Below are 17,148 nucleotides of genomic sequence, written 5' to 3' on the forward strand. Positions count from 1 at the left end.
TCCGTCATCTAACAAGTGTTCTTTACTAAGGAGTGCCCATCTGGCCACTAGAGATTCTAAAACCAGGAAGGCTGAGGAGTAGGGCACAGGCTTGAGGTCGGATCAGAGATAAAGCATTGCAACCTAAAGCGTACAGGGTCTCCCAAGAATTAGGATCATGGGTGCTGCCATACTCACTCTTCTTCCTTTAACTAGGACCTCACAGCAGAGTTCTGACTGGCCTGGACCTCAGTATGTAGACACCAAGCTGGCCTCCATTATCCTGGGAATCCAAATAGGAGTCACCATGCCAGTTGAGCCTCCCAGTTATTTACAAAGCCCCATTTCTAGTTTCCCACCTCATCTGCACTGGCTTCAATGTTTAACTGACATTCCCTGGGTAAACTAATGGCTGTCTAAATGTAAATGGTCATCACTGCACTTTGCCCCCTTCCCAAGACTTGATGTTGTTCATCTCGGGTCAAACCTGGGATGTTCAGGATTACCTCAGTCCTTTTAAAGGGCCAGAGAATGTCTACAAAAAAGCATCAAAGGCGGTGGTGGTACACACCTTTAATCCTAGCAGGAGGCAGAGGCAGAGAGATCTCTGTGTTAGAATCAGCCTGGTCTACAGAGTGAGTTCCAGGGCAGTCAAGTGTACCCAGAGAAGCTTTGCCTTGAATGCTGCCACCCCCAAGTAAGAAAAAAAAAAAAGCACCAAACCTTATTCAAATCAGCAATAGTGGAAGCAGCTGAGGCAGAAAGCTAGCCTGTAGGAGGTCGGGGACAGACGGACATGGCAACATTCTGAACTTCATTACCACAAATCTCAATGGGAATTTGCAGCTCGCTGATTTGACATTCTGACACTTTCCACATACATTTGAGTGGTTTATTGAAGCAAAAAGGCCTGGCTTTGCTGACATCCCACATTCTAGAAGCTGATGTTGGCAAGTTTTATCTCATTTGTTAGCATGTTTTACTGTGATTCACTGGAGTCCCAAGTGGTCACTTTTCCCAGCCATTGCCACTTCTGGCCATGAGCAGGGACAACACCTAGCAGAAGGACCTGGGATGGGGCTGAGTAGCAGGTGACAGGTAAGACTGAAATTGTTGCCTTTGCTGGGAGGTCATAGCACACACATTTAACCCCGGCACTCGAGATTCTGAGGCAGGCAGATCTCCAAGTTTGAGACCAGCCTGGTCTACAAAGTGAGTCCCAGGACAGCCAGAGCTATTAAACAGAAACCCTGTTTTTTAATTTAAAAAAAAAATGCTGCTTTTTGACTTCTATTGCCCTTTAAAAACCCGGGGTTGTCCTGAGGCCCTGGGATGCATGGCAGACTGCTTCTTCAAAGGTTCAGTCTTTGGCCAAAAAGAGCTCACAATTAAATATATGCATTTATTTAAAAATATAAATATGGAAAAATAAATTATTTAGAAGACTAGAGTGGATGCCCCTAGGTGTCTGTACATTCAAGGCTATGTCTCAGATGGGGCGAGACTGAGGGCTATGAGTTCTAAGCCGCCTTCAAGGAGTGGAGCCCACCAAGGCGCTGCCTGTGACACCACTTCTAATGCCATTCTGGGCTAGCAGCACAAAAGCAATGGTCTGAAGCTTCTAAAACCATGAGCTAATAACAGCTGTGGAGAGGAGAGGCCCCTTTCAACTGGAGGTCGGGAGCATGGAGCCAGGATATAGAACCCAAAGCCTGCCAAAATGTCTGCTGGATATGTTCCAGAAGTGACTGGCTTTGGTCTCTGAATTCTAGGCCTTGGCAGGTTTTAGGACCATTGGTTACCTAAGCTTTCAGAGGTTGCCTGATCCCTCCCCAGAAGAGGAAGGGGCTGGCGTGAGAACAGGAACAAAGAGGGTTAAGATGCTGCAGTGCCCCATGGCAGGAAGTTGCCCGTTCCTGTGGGGCGGGAGGAGGGCTGCTTAGGGCAAGCCTCACTGTCTACAGTTTTTGTGTGTGGCTGCTGCTTGGTGGTATAAGCCCTGCTCAGAACAAATCCCCGGCATGTGCCTGTAGGAACATGGCGTAAACAGCAGGCCTGCCCCGACATAAGCATGGCCTGACCAGCCCACTGCTGTCCTGAGGGGTGGGGTGTGTAGTGAGAGCAGGAGAGCCCCTAGCCATGGTTTATTAGACCGACCCCAACGTAGCAGGAGACACCCAAGCACAAGTCCAATCTCTCTCCAAGTGGCCTTGGTCCCTGAGCTGCAGTGGCCAGTACTTGTGACTTCAAGACACAGTGCAGACAGCACTAGAGCTCTGATTTTTCATTGTCTGCTGTTTCTGAAGTTCTTTTGAAATCCGTCTTTTAATTCCTATCAAGTACAGTTCTCGGTCAAACTTGCCAGCGGCTAATGGGATGCTGTGGAAGAAAGACCCATTAGAAGAACTGGCTTAAACTTCATCCAGCCGTACACCTGCTGAGCCCCATATAGGCGGACTACTATGTGCTTATAAGGTTATGGTTCATCCATCCCATCTAGGCCACCCTAGCCCCAACCACAATCCTGTGTGTGGGATACTGCTCCAGGAGCTTGCTCAACCTCGGGGACCTGAGGTCATAGAACAAGATGCTGGTTCATGGAACCCCAAAGGTTAGCAACCTGAGGGTTACAGGGAAACCCTGAGAACTGCTAGGACCTAGGCTCAGATGAAAGCAACTTCATGTTAACCTAGGGGTTTGTTGGCACCCGGTCTGTCCTCTATGTTACAACATGAAACAGTGACCTGCTCTTCTACATCTAAGCCTGTCACCCCTCCCAAAAAGTCATCCCATCCAGAACTGGTAAGGGCTCCCAGAGCCCAGCCAACTCTGAGGGTGAGCAGGGACTTACTTGTCTCTCCCTGGCCTCACTTTTACCCGGAACAGGCCATACACAGGACGGTGGTCTGAAGTCTTGATCCCAGGGCAAGAGGAATACTTCATGGGACAGATGTCACCCTTGTGGCGGCTTTTGTATAAGACCCGGTCCTTCAGAAGAGATGGCGAAGCAGGAGAAGAGACTGTGCCATTCTGCTGCAGAGGCCTCTGCAGCAAGGGGCCTGCAGCCCTCCCCACTGAACCTGGACCTCTCACTGTTAGGAATGTAAAGACTTGTGTGGATGGCATCTGTTCCCTTCTAGCCCTCTGAGAGCAGTGGGGACCTGCCTTGCCTCAAGGATGTCCTGTGGTCCCACCAGGTGCTATCGTGGTCTGGTGGAAAAGCCAGGCAGGGTGCATGTGTCTCCCTTGTCCCTTCCTAGTACCAGGCAGATGAACCCAGTTGTGAATCAGGGATGGCTTGCTTAGCCCTGTAATACACTCAGAAACTCTCCTCCACCCCCAGTAAGCTGTGAGCATGCGATCATTGGCCTCAGGCCTGGAGCTGAGTTTTAGGCTGGCTAAGCTGGCTGGCTGCTAGTCCCACACTGTTTGACATGAGCTACTGCTGGCAGGAATCCTGAGGCTGAAGTTACATACCGTGTAGGAAGGTGTCCTCTGCTTAGAGGTGCTGTCGTAGGTGTCCTTCCCAATGTCAAACTTGTAGGATGGGAGGAAGTGGATTTCCGCCTCCTCGAAGCCCCTGAAGATGGACCCTGTAACACGGGAGAGTTCAGGGAGGGCCTGCCACACCCAAAGAGCTGCTCCCCAGGCCACTCACCTTTCTTCATCTCCCGAGTGAGCTGGTCGTGTTGCAGGAGTGCCAGCACATCCACCTCTGGTTCCTGCTTCAGGAAGGCCTCCACAGCCACTCGTCCACCACTCAGGCGGAAGTTGAAGTCCCCAAACCAGAACACCTCGTCAAAGCGGGTAGTGACATCCCCTGGGCACATGTGGGAGAACACATTGGTTCTGGCCTCCCCTCACCTGCTATGGCCTGCTAAAAGGTGGATGAGCTGTAGGCCAAGTGGGAAATCCTCCTTTGTGTGGGTCCCCTTCCCCACAGCTCCCCCAGGAAGAGGCTAGTGAGGGGAACAGCCAAGGTCAACAGCTGCAGAGGACTGGGAAGACATCTGTGTAGTCCAGATGCAAGGGACAGCCTTGATGCATGCAGCAGGCTAGCCACAGCCTATCAGCTCACAGCTCAGCGAGGGCCAGGAAGTGCTCAGCGGTGAGAACTTGTGGACAGTGATGGCCCTGGGCAAGCCACTGGACCTTGTGGTCTCCCATCTGCCCAGGTGCAAACCTAGTAGCTGTTTCAGTAGTGAGGACTTCATGATTCTCAGAAGTCCTCCAGTGGTTTCGGCTAAGCTGCCAGGGGCCAAGGGACAGAAACAGTCATGTGCAGAGGGCCTTGTGCTACTACAACCCTCACCTGCACTGGAGCGGTAGGGATTCGTGTCTGGCACATTCCGGGGCAGGGCTAGGGCTTGGATGGTTCTGCTGTAGTCCAGCAGCCGCTCAGCTACCTTCCCATCTCCAGCTATGAGGCCAACAGAGTAGACACTTGAGCTTCTGTGAAAAACCTGCCCGGAAGACTGCCCCACACCAGGACTGTCCCCCACTACCACCCAGTGGCCTGCTGCAGTGCTCTGCCTCGGAGGACTGTGGTTGACAGAAGCGAATGTCCTGAGTGTCAGGCCCTGAGGCAGAGCCCACCATGACCCGCCCACAGCGGCCTGTGAGGAGGGGAAGCTGCTCCGAGGTCAGCATCAGGACCACATGACTGCCTTGCGAACACTTACAGGTGAAGTGAGATGTGATGAAGAGGAAGGAGGTGCCGAAAAAGGTGAAGCTGACGCCCAGGGCCCCCTTGGTCTTGATCTGAGACACGATGCGCGTAGTTACCGTGGAGTACTCGACCTCTGCAGGGTGAGGAACGGGGGTTCAGCACAGCTGCAGTAGGTGTGCTTGTGTATTCAGACACGGGAACCTCAGGGCCTTCACGAGCACAGCTGCAGCAGGTGTGCTTGTGTATTCAGACACGGGAACCTCAGGGCCTTCACGAGCACAGCTGCAGCAGGTGTGCTTATGTATTCAGACACGGGAACCTCAGGGCCTTCACGAGCACAGCTGCAGCAGGTGTGCTTGTGTATTCAGACACGGGAACCTCAGAGGCTGGATGCCGGGCATGAGAGAGGTTGCAGTTTGCTGTCAGGGGACCCATATGTGGACAGGAGCTACATGTTATTAGAGCCTGTATATGGAGGTACCTAGATCCCTGGGAGTGGTAGATACAGAAGCCACGGCACAGGCCAGCGAGATGTCAACCCTGAAGACCTGAGCTCATATCTGCGGTGGAAGAACTGACTCAGGTTGTCCTCTGACCTCCACATGTGCTCTGTGGTGCACACACACGGGAGCAAGAGAGAGGGAGAAATGGAAAGAGGAGTGGTGGCGGAGAAGCCCCGTGGCGGCACCTACCTGAACAGAACCAGATGAGGTCCCTGCGGATAAACAGGGACATGTACAGGACCCCATGTGCTGCTGACGACAGCAACACATACTGAGGGCCCAGTGTCTCCTGCAGGCGTGTCTCCCACTCTCGCCTGTGAGGAGGAAGCAGGTTATAAGGCATGGCCTTTACATGAACGGTGGCCTTTTAGCGCCACCTTCTCCCATCTGCTGCCCAGAGAGCCCCTGGAAGCATTCCTAGGGGCCCCTCAAATTGGGCCTCGTACTGATGATAATGACAAGGCTAATGGCATCTTTGTGCGCTGTGAGACCCTTCAGGCTGGCTGCAGGCCCGAACCTCCCTCTGATGATATGTGCAGACTTCCGATCCCACCTAAGACCAGAAGAGCTGTCAGAGTTCTGCAGGCTGGCAGGGGTGGGCCCCACCACTACTTGGGACCTCTGAGGACAGGTTCTCTAACCCAGAGCATGCAGGCCTGCTGCTCTCCTCACAGGCCAGGGAACCCCACGAACTGCAGTTAGAAGCACATAGCTATGGGATCACTTCCCAGGGACAGCAGTCAGGGTGCCACAGGATATGTGGCCAGAACTGCAGCAGCCCAGAACCTGTGTATGAACCAGGCATCTTGGTTGCTTCTGTGCTCCCTTGGCCAACTGCAGACAAAACCTGAAACACCACTGACTATAGGTACATTCATTTCAGTGAGGCATGGGGGCTGCTATCTAGCCCCATAGGAGGGCCTCACGTCCCACCCTTCAGGCTTACAGGCCTATCTCGGTGAACTGTCCACACAGGACGGTGGAGGCCCCAACAGTGGCGGCTGCACGGTGCCTCACCTGTCAGAGCAGCCCTCCTGAACGCCAATGACATACAAGTCCTGACTATAGTCGGCCTCCGTGGGGAGCAGAAACTCATCCAGGCTCGCTGGGAGCTCCTGCAGTGAAGAGCCACAGAACAGTCAAGACCACGAGGCTCCCTCCGGTCTGGGGGCAGAAGCTGAAGAGCAAGCCCCTGCACAGTCATCTTGAGGCGGTCACAGAACAGCCTCTTTTCAAAGAGAAGTTGTGCATGGCTGTGGGTTTGCTCTCCCAGGGAACCGTGACATGTCAGATACCTCAGTTTCCCTCTTTGAGCCCAGATTTGTTCACTTACTACCTTCCAGCCTGGGTCCCACCTTACTAGGTACCCTAGATTGTGCTGCATGGACCAGGTCTGATTATCCTCCCAGGTGCATGTCCGACCCTGGTCCTTCACAAGGGCTCACAGAGATGGAGGCAGCCCGCTTGCTTATCTTTATGCCCGTGTTGTGACCAGTGGACTGTGCTGGGGTCTCTGGGAATAGGCTCCCCAAGGACATGGAGCTGCCTCTGCCTCTGCCTTACCTCACTGTGACCCCTCTCACCTTCTGGCCCTGCATGTTCCAGGTGGCCACGAAGAGAGCCATGTTCCGGTCTGGGAAGTACCTGGCTAGTTCATCTGCTCCAAGCAGGGCTCCACTGGCCATAAGACTTCCCTCCAGATAGCTCCTGCGAAAAGAGACAAGTGAGCAGCTAGCCTCAGTGACAGGTGCCTCTGGAGCCACTCTCTCCAAAGCATCAATGTGAACCCTGAGGACAACACTGACATGCCAGGCATCAGTGTCACCTCTGGAGCTGGGAATTCCAGTGCAGGACCACTTTCATAGCAAGCCACTGTGATATCCATCTCCCCGACTTCAGTCCATCTCCAGATTTCAGTGGAATGAAGCCACGCCTGTCAAGTTGAGATACAGTCCTAACAGTGTGATGAATCTCTTGACCTACCCAGCACACATGTGTGTATGCGCCATGAACTAGAGGGCCTGCCCAAGCATCCTGGACAGAGATACTGGACATACACAATCCTGTGGTGACTGGGCCTCTACCCTATCACTCAACTTCATTGCCACAGCACAGAAGCGCAAAAACCCTTAGACAGAAATGATGTGTCTGTGTGCCCAGAAAGATGTGTTTATAAGGGCAATGAAATCTGAATCTCAGGGTCGGAGGGATGGACAGGCTAAATCATGGACAGAGATGGACAGTTAAGAGCACAGGCTGTTCTTCCTGAGGATCTGGGTTCAATTCTCAGCACCCATGTGGCAGCTCACAGCTGTCTATAACTCTAGCTCCAAGGGGTTTGACACTTTCACACACACAACATGCAGGCAAAACCCTAATGCACATGAAATATAAATAAATAGATCATTAAAAAATCCAAATCTCACATAATTTTTCATGCACTGAGAAATATTAGATTTGTTTGCATTATTCTCCAGCCCTTTAAGAAATGAACTCCCGCTGGGCAGTGGTGGCAACCTCCTTTAGTCCCAGCGCTCAGGAGGCAGAGGCAGACAGATTTCTGTGAGTTTGAGGCCAGCCTGGTCTACAAAGTAAGTACCAAGATGGTCTAGGCTGTCTTTCTTTCTTTCTTTCTTTTTTTTTTTTTTAAAAAAAAGATTTATTTATTTATTACATATACAGTGTTCTGTTTGCATGTATGGTTGTAGGCCAGAAGAGGGCACCAGATCTCACTACAGATGGCTGTGAGCCACCATGTGGTTGCTGAGAATTGAACTCAGGATCTCTGGAAGAGCAGTCAGTGCTCTTAACCTCTGAGCCATCTCTCCAGACCCTGGGCTGTCTTTCTAAAAACAAACAAACAAAAACCAAAATTATTTTATTTGTACGAGTATTTTGCCTGCGTGTGTGTATGCGTACCATGTGCATGCCCGGTGCTTTTGGAGGTCAGAAGGTGGCATCAGACCCCCCTGGAACTGGACTTAGGATTGTGAGCCACCATGTGGGTGCTGGGAACCAAACCCAGGTCCTCTGCAAAAACAGCAGTGCTCTCAGCCACTGAGCCATCTCTCCAACTACCCCTCACCCTATTTTTAGTGATGCTTGAGATGGAACCCATATCTTCGTGCGTGCTACATGAGCTACCTCTCCCCTGAGCTATATCCTGGGCCTTTTTCGATTTGTTTCTTGTGTTTTGTTTTGAGACAATGTGTTGCTGTGCCCAGGCTGACCTTCAACTGGGGATCTTCCTGCCTCTGTCTCCCAGTAGCTGGGATGAAGGTATGCTCCACAATGCTTACTGGTTTTGCCAAACTTGCTAAGAATGCATGGACAAAACCATGTTCCTCTGAAGATCCGATTATAACCAAGTCCTGAAGATCAATGGCCGACTGAAGCCAGAACCATGCTCCTGAACCCCACTGGACAGAACATCTGATGGTACAGCTCTGTACACTTTCAGGAGGGAAACCGGGCTGTCACAGTGAGGGACCTTTTGGATCTCACCTCCAAGTAGATGAATCAGTTACTAATGTGCTAGCTGGGTTCAGACACCAGTTGGGGTAGAGCAAATTTCCGAGTCACATACCATTAGGAAAGGACCACTGAACAAAGGCAGGCCCAGGCTAGTAGTCTTCAGTCACCAGCCCCTAAGCTTGTGTCTCTCCTTACAGGCTGACCCTGCTTCCTCCAACCTAGGGAGCCACAGTTTGTCCAGGTGGCTACAGAAAGTGACTGGACAGCGGCAGGGTAGAAGCTCACTGCTGTGCCCAGCCTTAGGAGGCACAGCTTCTTCCCAACCCATTTAGGGGAGGGTACCCCAGATCTTCTGGTGAAAAATGAAGTCTTTAATCCAAGAGGGTAGACATTTGTGAATTCAAGGCCAGCCTGGTCTATACAGTGAGACTTTGTCACACACACACAGAGTGGCAGGTTAGGCTGGTGAAATGACTCAGTAGGTAAAGGTGCTTCCCACCAACCTGATGACGTAAGTGATTCCCAGGACCCACATGGTAGGAAAGAACCAAATCCCACAAACTGCGGTTGTAAAGTATGAGGCAGAACTGGACCAAGCCCCTTGCTGCAGAATAATCTTTTTTGTACACTGTGAAGATGTGTCTTTGCCAAGGTGCCTTCTGATTGGTTTAATAAAGAGCCAAATGGCCAACAGCTAAGCAGGAAGAGGTTAGGCGGGACTTCTGGGCAGAGAGAAAGAGATGAATCAAATCTAGGCTTGGGAGGGAAGCCAGAGAAGATAGAGAGGAGGCAGGACATGCAAGGGGAGAGGTAAAAGCCATGAGCCACGTGTCAGCACACAGATTTATAGAAATAGGTTAATTTAAGTTATAAGAGCTAGTTAGAAACAAGTCTAAGCTAATGCTGAGCTTTCATAATTTTTTTTTTTTTTTTTTTTAATATTTATTTATTTGTTATGTATACAATATTCTGTCTGTGTGTATGCCTGCAGGCCAGAAGAGGGCACCAGACCCCATTACAGATGGTTGTGAGCCACCATGTGGTTGCTGGGAATTGAACTCAGGACCTTTGGAAGAGCAGGCAATGCTCTTAACCTCTGAGCCATCTCTCCAGCCCCTGAGCTTTCATAATTAATAATAAGTGTATTATGATTTGGGGGTTGGTGGTCCAAGAAAGTCTACTACAGCCCTCCTCCATTACTTCCCAGGGATGCAATAGGGGCCCACGGACATCACTCAGACTTATTTCCTCTTCCTATGGATTGCAAGTAATAATGCTTTGAATGTGGTAGATACAGTACTCTTTAAAAGACCCCTGTGGGACTGGAGAAATGGCTCAGTGGTTAAGAGTGCTTGCTGCTTTTTCAGAGCATCCAAATTTGGTACCCAGCACTCACATCTGACAGCTCACAACTGCCTATAACTCCAGCTCTGGGGAATCCAACACTTGTGACCTTTGCAGACACCTGGACTCTCATGGACATACCTACATGCCCGTGGGTGTGCACATGCACACACACACACCTACACCTAATTAAAAATAATAAAAATAGTTAAATATTTTAAATATTTAAAAGGCTTGCTGGGGGGGGGGGGGGCTGGAGAGATGGCTCAGTGGTTAAGAGCAGTAACTGCTCTCTTCCAGAGGACCCAGGTTCAATTCCCAGCACCCACGTGGCAGCTCACAACTATCCGTAACTCAAGTTTCAGTGGACCTGACTGCCTCACAAAGACATGCAGGCCAAATATCAATAGAGGGCCCTACCTGCAGGCCTGTCTATGAGTACAGGGAGTAAGGCCTACCTTCAGCAGCTAAAGGAGACTGAATGGTATTCCCCACCTCCCAGCCCCTAAGAATGCGACCCTCTTTGTAAGCAGTCTGTGCAGATACAAGCACCGCAGCATCTCCAGAAGAGGGCCCTGCGGTTAGCATGGCTGGAGCCACTGACTGGAAACTTAGAAGTGACCACCTGGAGATGCAGGCAGGAGCTACACTGCCAGAGATCACACCACTCTCAGAGGAAAGGTAGGTTCTTTTGGCTCTCTAGATCGAGGAAACCCTGCTGACAATCCGTTCCTTTTTCTGCCGCGAGGTCTCTTTGTATGAAACCTTCTAACCCATAGTCACCCGTCTGCGCAGCTCCTGGCAACAGCTGCAGGAGCCATCTCCAGATTCTCCCTGCTCTCACTTCCCCACCCACCTATGCCCCACAGCATGGTTGTGGGGGAGAGAAGGAGGATGCACCTTACGGGCCAAGAACAAGACCCCAGAAGGCGGCCAGCTTGGAAAATGAGGCTCTAGATTTGGACAGGCCATGCACTGGGCCTGTGCCCCCAGTGGTGGATGAGCTCGTGGATTCAGGAGAGGAGACTCAGCACTGAGAAGTCATAGGCAGAAAGGGCTCATCGTGGCTACACCCAGGCTCTTTTCTGTAAGTCCACACAAGTTAACGACTGGAGTCGGAAAGACCCAGCACAAGAAACAGAGGTCCTGTACATTCTTAGGATGTTATGGCATGTTAGAGGCCTCCGTGGACATCAGCAAGTCCCCACCACAGACACTGGGACCCTGTGGCTCAAGACAGTGTGGAAGCTCTCTCAAGGGCATACGGTAAACTAGTTAAGCCTGTGGCCCCAGGATGTCACTTGGTCCAGTAGTTTAACTGGTGTCTAAACGTCCTGGTAAACTTCTGACCCATGGCCCACTGTGATGGGACAGTACTCAACCCTTCTTCAGGTGTCACTGAGAGTCGCTGACTGCTTCTCACGGGCAGTGGTTAAATAAAGGCATAGCTAAAGAAACCTGAGACCCTCCACACAGAAAAAACAAAGGGGCCAATTCAGACACCGAGAAAACTTCCCTCCAGGATGCGAGGACGTACCAACTACGGGAGCAATGATAGCAAGATGGGTGTGTCCTCATCTGCCTACAGACGGTGGAGGTAGAATGATCTATGTTTACAGTGTCTGTGGATGACATTGAGCCACAAAGAAAAGGTTCTGGAATGAGACAGACAGAAGGAGAAAGGCACGATGTCTGAAAGAGGATGGGAGTCCTGCCTTATCTTCCACGTCTTCCGCATTCTTTATGCGAACCTGTTCAATGGCCCGTGTGCAGCTAGTCTTCCTCACTTACCTAGTTATATAGATAGCTCACTATGTAGCTCAGGCTGGCTTTGAACTTGTAATTACCCTACCTCTGCCTTTCAAGCGCTGGGACTACAAGCACGAGCCACCATGCCTGGCTCAGTGTGCCCTTGGCCTGATTAGACAGAGCTGATAGCCCCTGAGTTCCCCACCACTCCAAGAAGCCTACCTGCTTCTGATGTCCTTGGTGCGGATGGGAGCCAGAAGGCTGAAGGAAGATCTAGCTGAGTGAATGGAGTGGTCGTCACCAGCCAGAGGGCTCCGGGGCCTGCTAGGGCCCAGGCTGCTGTGGGTCCTGACCAGCCTGGTCTGCATGCGGAGCTTGTAGTCGGCATTCTCGGGGTCAACCTTGTTGGCTGTTCTCAGAGAGCTGGAGGCTATGTTGAGGTCCATGGCGGGTGGTGTGTGTGCGGCATGCAAACTTGCCAACCTGGGGGAGCCCCCACTTGGGGAGGCCTCTCTGTGCAGGAGGTCCAAGGAGGTGCTGATCATACCAGGGAGACAGTCACTCCACAAGGATGGGATCCCGCCCTCACTGCCTGTGGCCCTTCGGGGCTTAGGGATCTCCTGTAAAGATGTGCTGAGGCAGGGTAGGGGCCGGCTGCAGGCAGGAGACTGGGCAACAGAGTCCTGCATGGAGCCCCTGCAGGGACTGGTCCCATTGTGGACAGTCAGATCCTCCTGACTATCCTGGAAACGCCTCCTTCTCCAGCCCTTGTCATCCAGGGACAGGGTTCGCTCCAACTTGGGTCTCAAGGGCAGCTGTGGGGTGATGGGGTTTGCTTTAGCTTGTGGGTTCTGGTCGCTTGGTTTTGCTGGAATGCTGAAAGGAGGCATGGGGTTTATCTCTGGAGTGTGAGGGTCAGTGGCTGGTAGGGAGCCCGGTGTTGGGGTGAGGTTCTTGTCTGTGTTTGGAAGCTGTCCCTGGAGCATTCTGCCCTCCAGCTGCCCAGGTACCTCCGTGTGACGACGCAGGCAAGCTGACTTGGACGGCATAGTCCGGACTAGGCCAGACCTCACCCACTTAGCCTGGCCCTCCTAAGGAAAGGGATCCTCTCTCGGAGGTTAGCAAGCAACTCGTGTTGTCAAGGATGCACGTCAGAGGTCACCAGCTGGATGCCAAGAAAATTCGGGTGGTTCCCTTTGAGGCATGGGGCGGTCCTTTTGGAGCAGGGCCTGTGGCTGCATGGCTGGAGTCCTGAGTTTTCATAGATGCCTAAGGAGATCCGGAAAATCTCTCTTAGCTCCCTGAAACCAGCTTGCTGCTCTTAAAGCGACCTCGTAGGAATAGGCACCAGGGGGTCGGGGGCTGCACTTCCTCCTCAGAGCTGTAGAAATCTATCCCACACCCTGGGTGACCACTCCACCCGACCCTGGCAGAGTAGGGCAGCGCGCTCGCCGTCCTGGCTCACCTGTGCCCACCGTTCGGTCGCAGACCCGCAGACCCGCAGACCCGCCGCCCGGCGCCTGTTCTGATTCAGCAGGGCCCGGTGCTGGGAGGCGGGGCTAGCCCAGTCACGGTGGCGGCTGGAACAACGACTGCTGCCCGGTGCCCCGGCCCCCGCCCAGGGTTCGCCACAGCTCAGCCTAGTGGTCACCCTGGCCCAGGACCCTCTCTGTGGTTGCCTTACGAACTGCCCGGCTCAATATCACAACGCCGCCCACAGCGGCCCCTGGCGGCTGGAGGACTACACCCCGTGCCCGGAAGCCACACCCCCACACGAGGTCACGCCCTGTCCGACAGAGGCGGTACCTACTCCAGACAAACAATGCCCAACCCGACAGTAGCCCAAGGCTGTGATCACACTTAGGATCTCACTGGTCAGCCTCTCAAAACACAAAGGAAGCCATAAATGAGGTTCTTGAGAGCCCAAAATATTTTATTTAACAATTTGAATTTAGGAAAAATAGCAGCTCCTAGGGAGGAAGCTTCTTGAATCAAAAGTGGTTGGCAGTCAACACAGAGCCTGGGCAGGGTTGCACCAGAGGCAAGGATCCTGCCTGGTCCCAGTAAGGACACAAGTTGCTACTGACCCTCAGGGACAGGCCTTTCTTAGTGACCATACAGGAGGGTCTGGGCACACTCACCTATGGAACATTCTGGAAACCATTCTGTGAGTCTTTCTAGATGATGCGGGGAACCAGAAAACCAGGAAGGGCTGTACTAATTCCACAGTCTACAATTTCTAAATTTAATACCAAACCAAACCATTTATGTTTTCTACCCAAATTACCTGCTGATTTTATTAAATATTTAAAAATCTCTGTCCCCTCCTCTTTAGAGTAAAACGATAGTTTTAGGAACAGTCAGTGAAGCCTTAAAGCTCTGAGTCTGAGGCAGCAGCAGCTCCTTGAAGAGTGATGTGGCTGAGTCAGTGGGCAGCTGCTGCGGTCCCTGATGGGCTCTGGGGTAGAGATGTCAGGTTCCAGAGTGTCTGCTAGGACACCACCAAGTCCTTGAAAGATGTCTGTGCAGGTGAGTCAGCTGGAGGGCCCCACACAGCCCATACAGACCCCTCACTAGGAGGGCAGTATTTTGCAGCATGCAGCCAGGTTTTGACCTGGTTGGCTAATCAGATCAGCAGCTTCAGAACATCAGCTCCCTGGGGCTCTCCCCAGTGACTGGGCCACAAGGGGAAGCTCTGAGCAGTAAAATCCACCCAGCCCTAATCAGGCCACAGAAAATGGAGTGAGGCTGGGAATTTCTTGGGGACATGCCCTGGTAATAGCTTTCCTCCCAGCCTGTGGGCCACTGCCATCTGGTGGCCCCAGAGGACCTGGTTCACAGGACAGGGCAGAGCAGGCAGCCCAACAGAGGCAGTTCATCTCCAGGCAGCCCAACAGAGGCAGTTCATCTCCAGTCAAGCACTCACTCTCCTCTCAGCAGCCTAAGGAATCCTGGTCGGTTTGCACCATTACTCAGGTGAGCAAGGCCCTGGTTTCCAAGGAACTGTGCTCTCCTGTGGGGAAGCCCTGTCTAGCCTCACGTTAGGAGTATTCTCAAAAGACTCAAACTATTATATCCTTAATTTGTCTAAAGTGACTAGGAAAGAAACATAGTTCTTTTACATAAAAGACTTTGAATTAGATTCATTCTATCCAGCATCAGAAAGGAAGCATGGAATCAATTTTTCAGTAATTCATATACATGGGCTGTAAGGAGGGAGACACACAGTATGACCGGCTCTGGGTTACTGCCAAGTCCATCTGGGATCCACGAGGCCTGAGGCAGCCAGTTTGGTTCTTGGTGGAGAACAGTTATCTAGTCATCTCAGGGTTCCAAGTACAATCGAGCAGCACTCCTAGTTCAATGCCACGTATTTTCTTTGGCCAATCCTCCCTGGCCTTGAGTTCCCCGAGGTGACAGAAGCCTGGAACAAAAGGAACAGCAATGACCTACAGTGTCCATGCCCAGGGACCGTGCAGCAGGATGAGTCTACAGGGTAAGTACAGGGAGAACTGAAAACAGGCAAGCTCTGTGTTAGTGTCAAGCATGAGACCTTCTGTAGGTGCCACGTTTCTGCTGCTCAGCACTTCCTGCCCACAGCACTGCAGACATGCTTTGTTTGCACCCGGTCACACTGCTGTCAAGGCCAGAGGGCTGAGGCTAGCTCTACAGAGCTGGGACAGCTAAGGGTTCAGTGAGTCCAAGAGTGGATGTGGCCTATGGTCTTCCGTTGCTGCAAAGCACAGGGATGCTCCATGCCAGGAGAGAACACTGGCACACATTCTTCCTCCCTCACAAGACTGCACTGGGATCAAAGCCAAGGAATCTGGCAGAACTACTCAACTACAAGGTCAAAAGAAAAATGAGATTTTGTAGTTGAAAATATGGACATAAATGGTGACTAGGGGTACAGTAACCTCATCAGCACAGGGCCAGCACCCCCAAGAGGACTATATAGAGACCATGACTGGGTCTAGCACAGCCAAGGGCAGGGTCCCTGTGAGCGTGAGCTGAGAATAGCACATTCAAATTTAAGCTACTGCCTGTAAGTCCAGTTCCTGGAGATCTGTTGCCTTCTTCTGGTCTCTGTAGGAGCCAGGCATGCACATGGCATAGACATACATGCAGCAAAACACATGCACATAAAATAAAAATTTACATAATAAACTTTGATTGTTTATTCTTCTATTAAAAACAAACAACCCATACACATACAAGATGCATGCCGCAGGACTGGGGATGTAACTCAGTTTGTAGAGTACTTGTTTAGCATGTATGAGTGCCTGATTCAAGTCCCAAAATAAAAATGCCTGCCAAGAGCTTGTCCCTTCCACAGCTCCCCCTAACAGTGGCCAGACTACATTTCCCCAAAAGATTGGTAGAGAAAGAGAGAAAGCATACAGTGCATTCCCGACTCTTCCTGGCAGGCAATGACTGACCCCAGAGGAAAGATGCCATTTCAGTCTTCAGAAACAGAATGAGGGCCTGTACTCTCACAGTGGGCACCAGAAAATGGCACTACTTCTTTTGACCTGGTGAAAATTCCCATCTGAAAACCGCACCCAGTAAACTCCCAACCCAGCACTTAGGGCAGAGCCAAAGTCAGCTGCTGAGGCCTGAAGCTGCTGGACAGTGTGTTACCCAGACAGAGGGATTAATCAGGAATGAAACAATAAAAGATTCCAAACTAGGGGTCTCCTTGTTAGAGCTCCTCTCAAGGATAAAAGGAGGGAGGAGGGAGAGCTGATGACTGGGGCTGGGAGGCTGTGGCTAAAGCCATACATCCTATGCAGCAATGGGAGACTGGCAATACGGGAGGCTGCCCTCAGCCCATGGCAAGGAACAGAAAGAAAAGTCCTAAACCTGAAAAGCCCAAAGTAGTGGGAGGAACAGGAGGCAAGCAGAGGATGCAGGTTAAGTAAGAAGGCAAATCTACGGCATGAAAGAACAGCCAGGCACCTACAAAGGTGAGTTCTAGGACAGCCAGGGCTACACAGAGAAACCACATCTCAAAAAAACAAAAACAAAAAGAAGAGTCAGAGAAAAAAAACCCCCAACTCACTGAACAGGCAAGCTAGGGCTGTGGGGAACATAGGCAAGGGTCACTCACCTGCACCAACTGAGCAGGGTTGTAAAAGGGCACAGACCCGCCTGGAGTGGTTCCTGCAGGACAGTGGTCTCCAGGAGCCTGTGAAGCACAGAGAAGGAGCTCAGCAAGCCAGTGTTACACAGCAGTTGCTGACCCAGCAGCAGACAAAAGCCACACCTCAGAAAGCACCGTTAATGCGCCAAACAGGCCCCAGAGAGAGACAGCTCTGGCAACACTGGTTTTCATTACTGGATGGCTCACAGAATAGCCAAAGTCAAAGCACCATGCAGCAAAACAATCCGAACAGAAACATGCAGACAATGAACACACAACACTGATAT

At 51.6% G+C, this 17,148-nt stretch overlaps 2 protein-coding genes across 9 annotated transcripts in view; both read right to left on the reverse strand.

Annotated features, from left to right (window-relative positions):
- Positions 1 to 553: 553 nt before the first annotated feature.
- Positions 554 to 13,408, reverse strand: Inpp5e (inositol polyphosphate-5-phosphatase E). 2 transcript variants are annotated; one of them, XM_041674401.1, is made up of 11 exons: positions 13,184 to 13,408; positions 11,941 to 12,987; positions 6,735 to 6,858; positions 6,169 to 6,266; positions 5,341 to 5,465; positions 4,662 to 4,781; positions 4,292 to 4,399; positions 3,638 to 3,799; positions 3,457 to 3,572; positions 2,831 to 2,967; positions 554 to 2,358 (listed from the first exon to the last, which is right to left on the reverse strand). In XM_041674401.1, the coding sequence occupies exons 2-11, from the start codon at positions 12,765 to 12,767 to the stop codon at positions 2,226 to 2,228; spliced, it is 1,950 nt and encodes a 649-aa protein (XP_041530335.1). In that variant the 5' UTR covers positions 12,768 to 12,987; positions 13,184 to 13,408; the 3' UTR covers positions 554 to 2,225. The 2 variants fall into 2 exon arrangements, with proteins under 2 accessions (XP_041530335.1, XP_041530334.1); XM_041674400.1 differs by having other exon boundaries at positions 11,941 to 13,408.
- Positions 13,409 to 13,625: 217 nt separating this feature from the next.
- Sec16a (SEC16 homolog A, endoplasmic reticulum export factor) overlaps positions 13,626 to 17,148 on the reverse strand; it is a 35,933-nt gene continuing 32,410 nt past the window's right edge. For all 7 annotated transcript variants that reach the window (XM_041674241.1, XM_041674245.1, XM_041674246.1 and 4 more), the window contains 2 exons: positions 16,829 to 16,906; positions 13,626 to 15,142 (listed from right to left, as the gene is read on the reverse strand). In XM_041674241.1, coding sequence (XP_041530175.1) covers positions 15,074 to 15,142; positions 16,829 to 16,906 — 147 coding nt within the window. In that variant the 3' untranslated portion in view covers positions 13,626 to 15,073. The remainder of the gene's footprint in view (positions 15,143 to 16,828; positions 16,907 to 17,148) is intronic.

The sequence above is a fragment of the Microtus oregoni genome, unplaced genomic scaffold, assembly GCF_018167655.1.
Source record: "Microtus oregoni isolate MIOR12 unplaced genomic scaffold, Mior012 000025F_ref0000491, whole genome shotgun sequence".
Lineage (NCBI taxonomy): Eukaryota > Metazoa > Chordata > Mammalia > Rodentia > Cricetidae > Microtus > Microtus oregoni.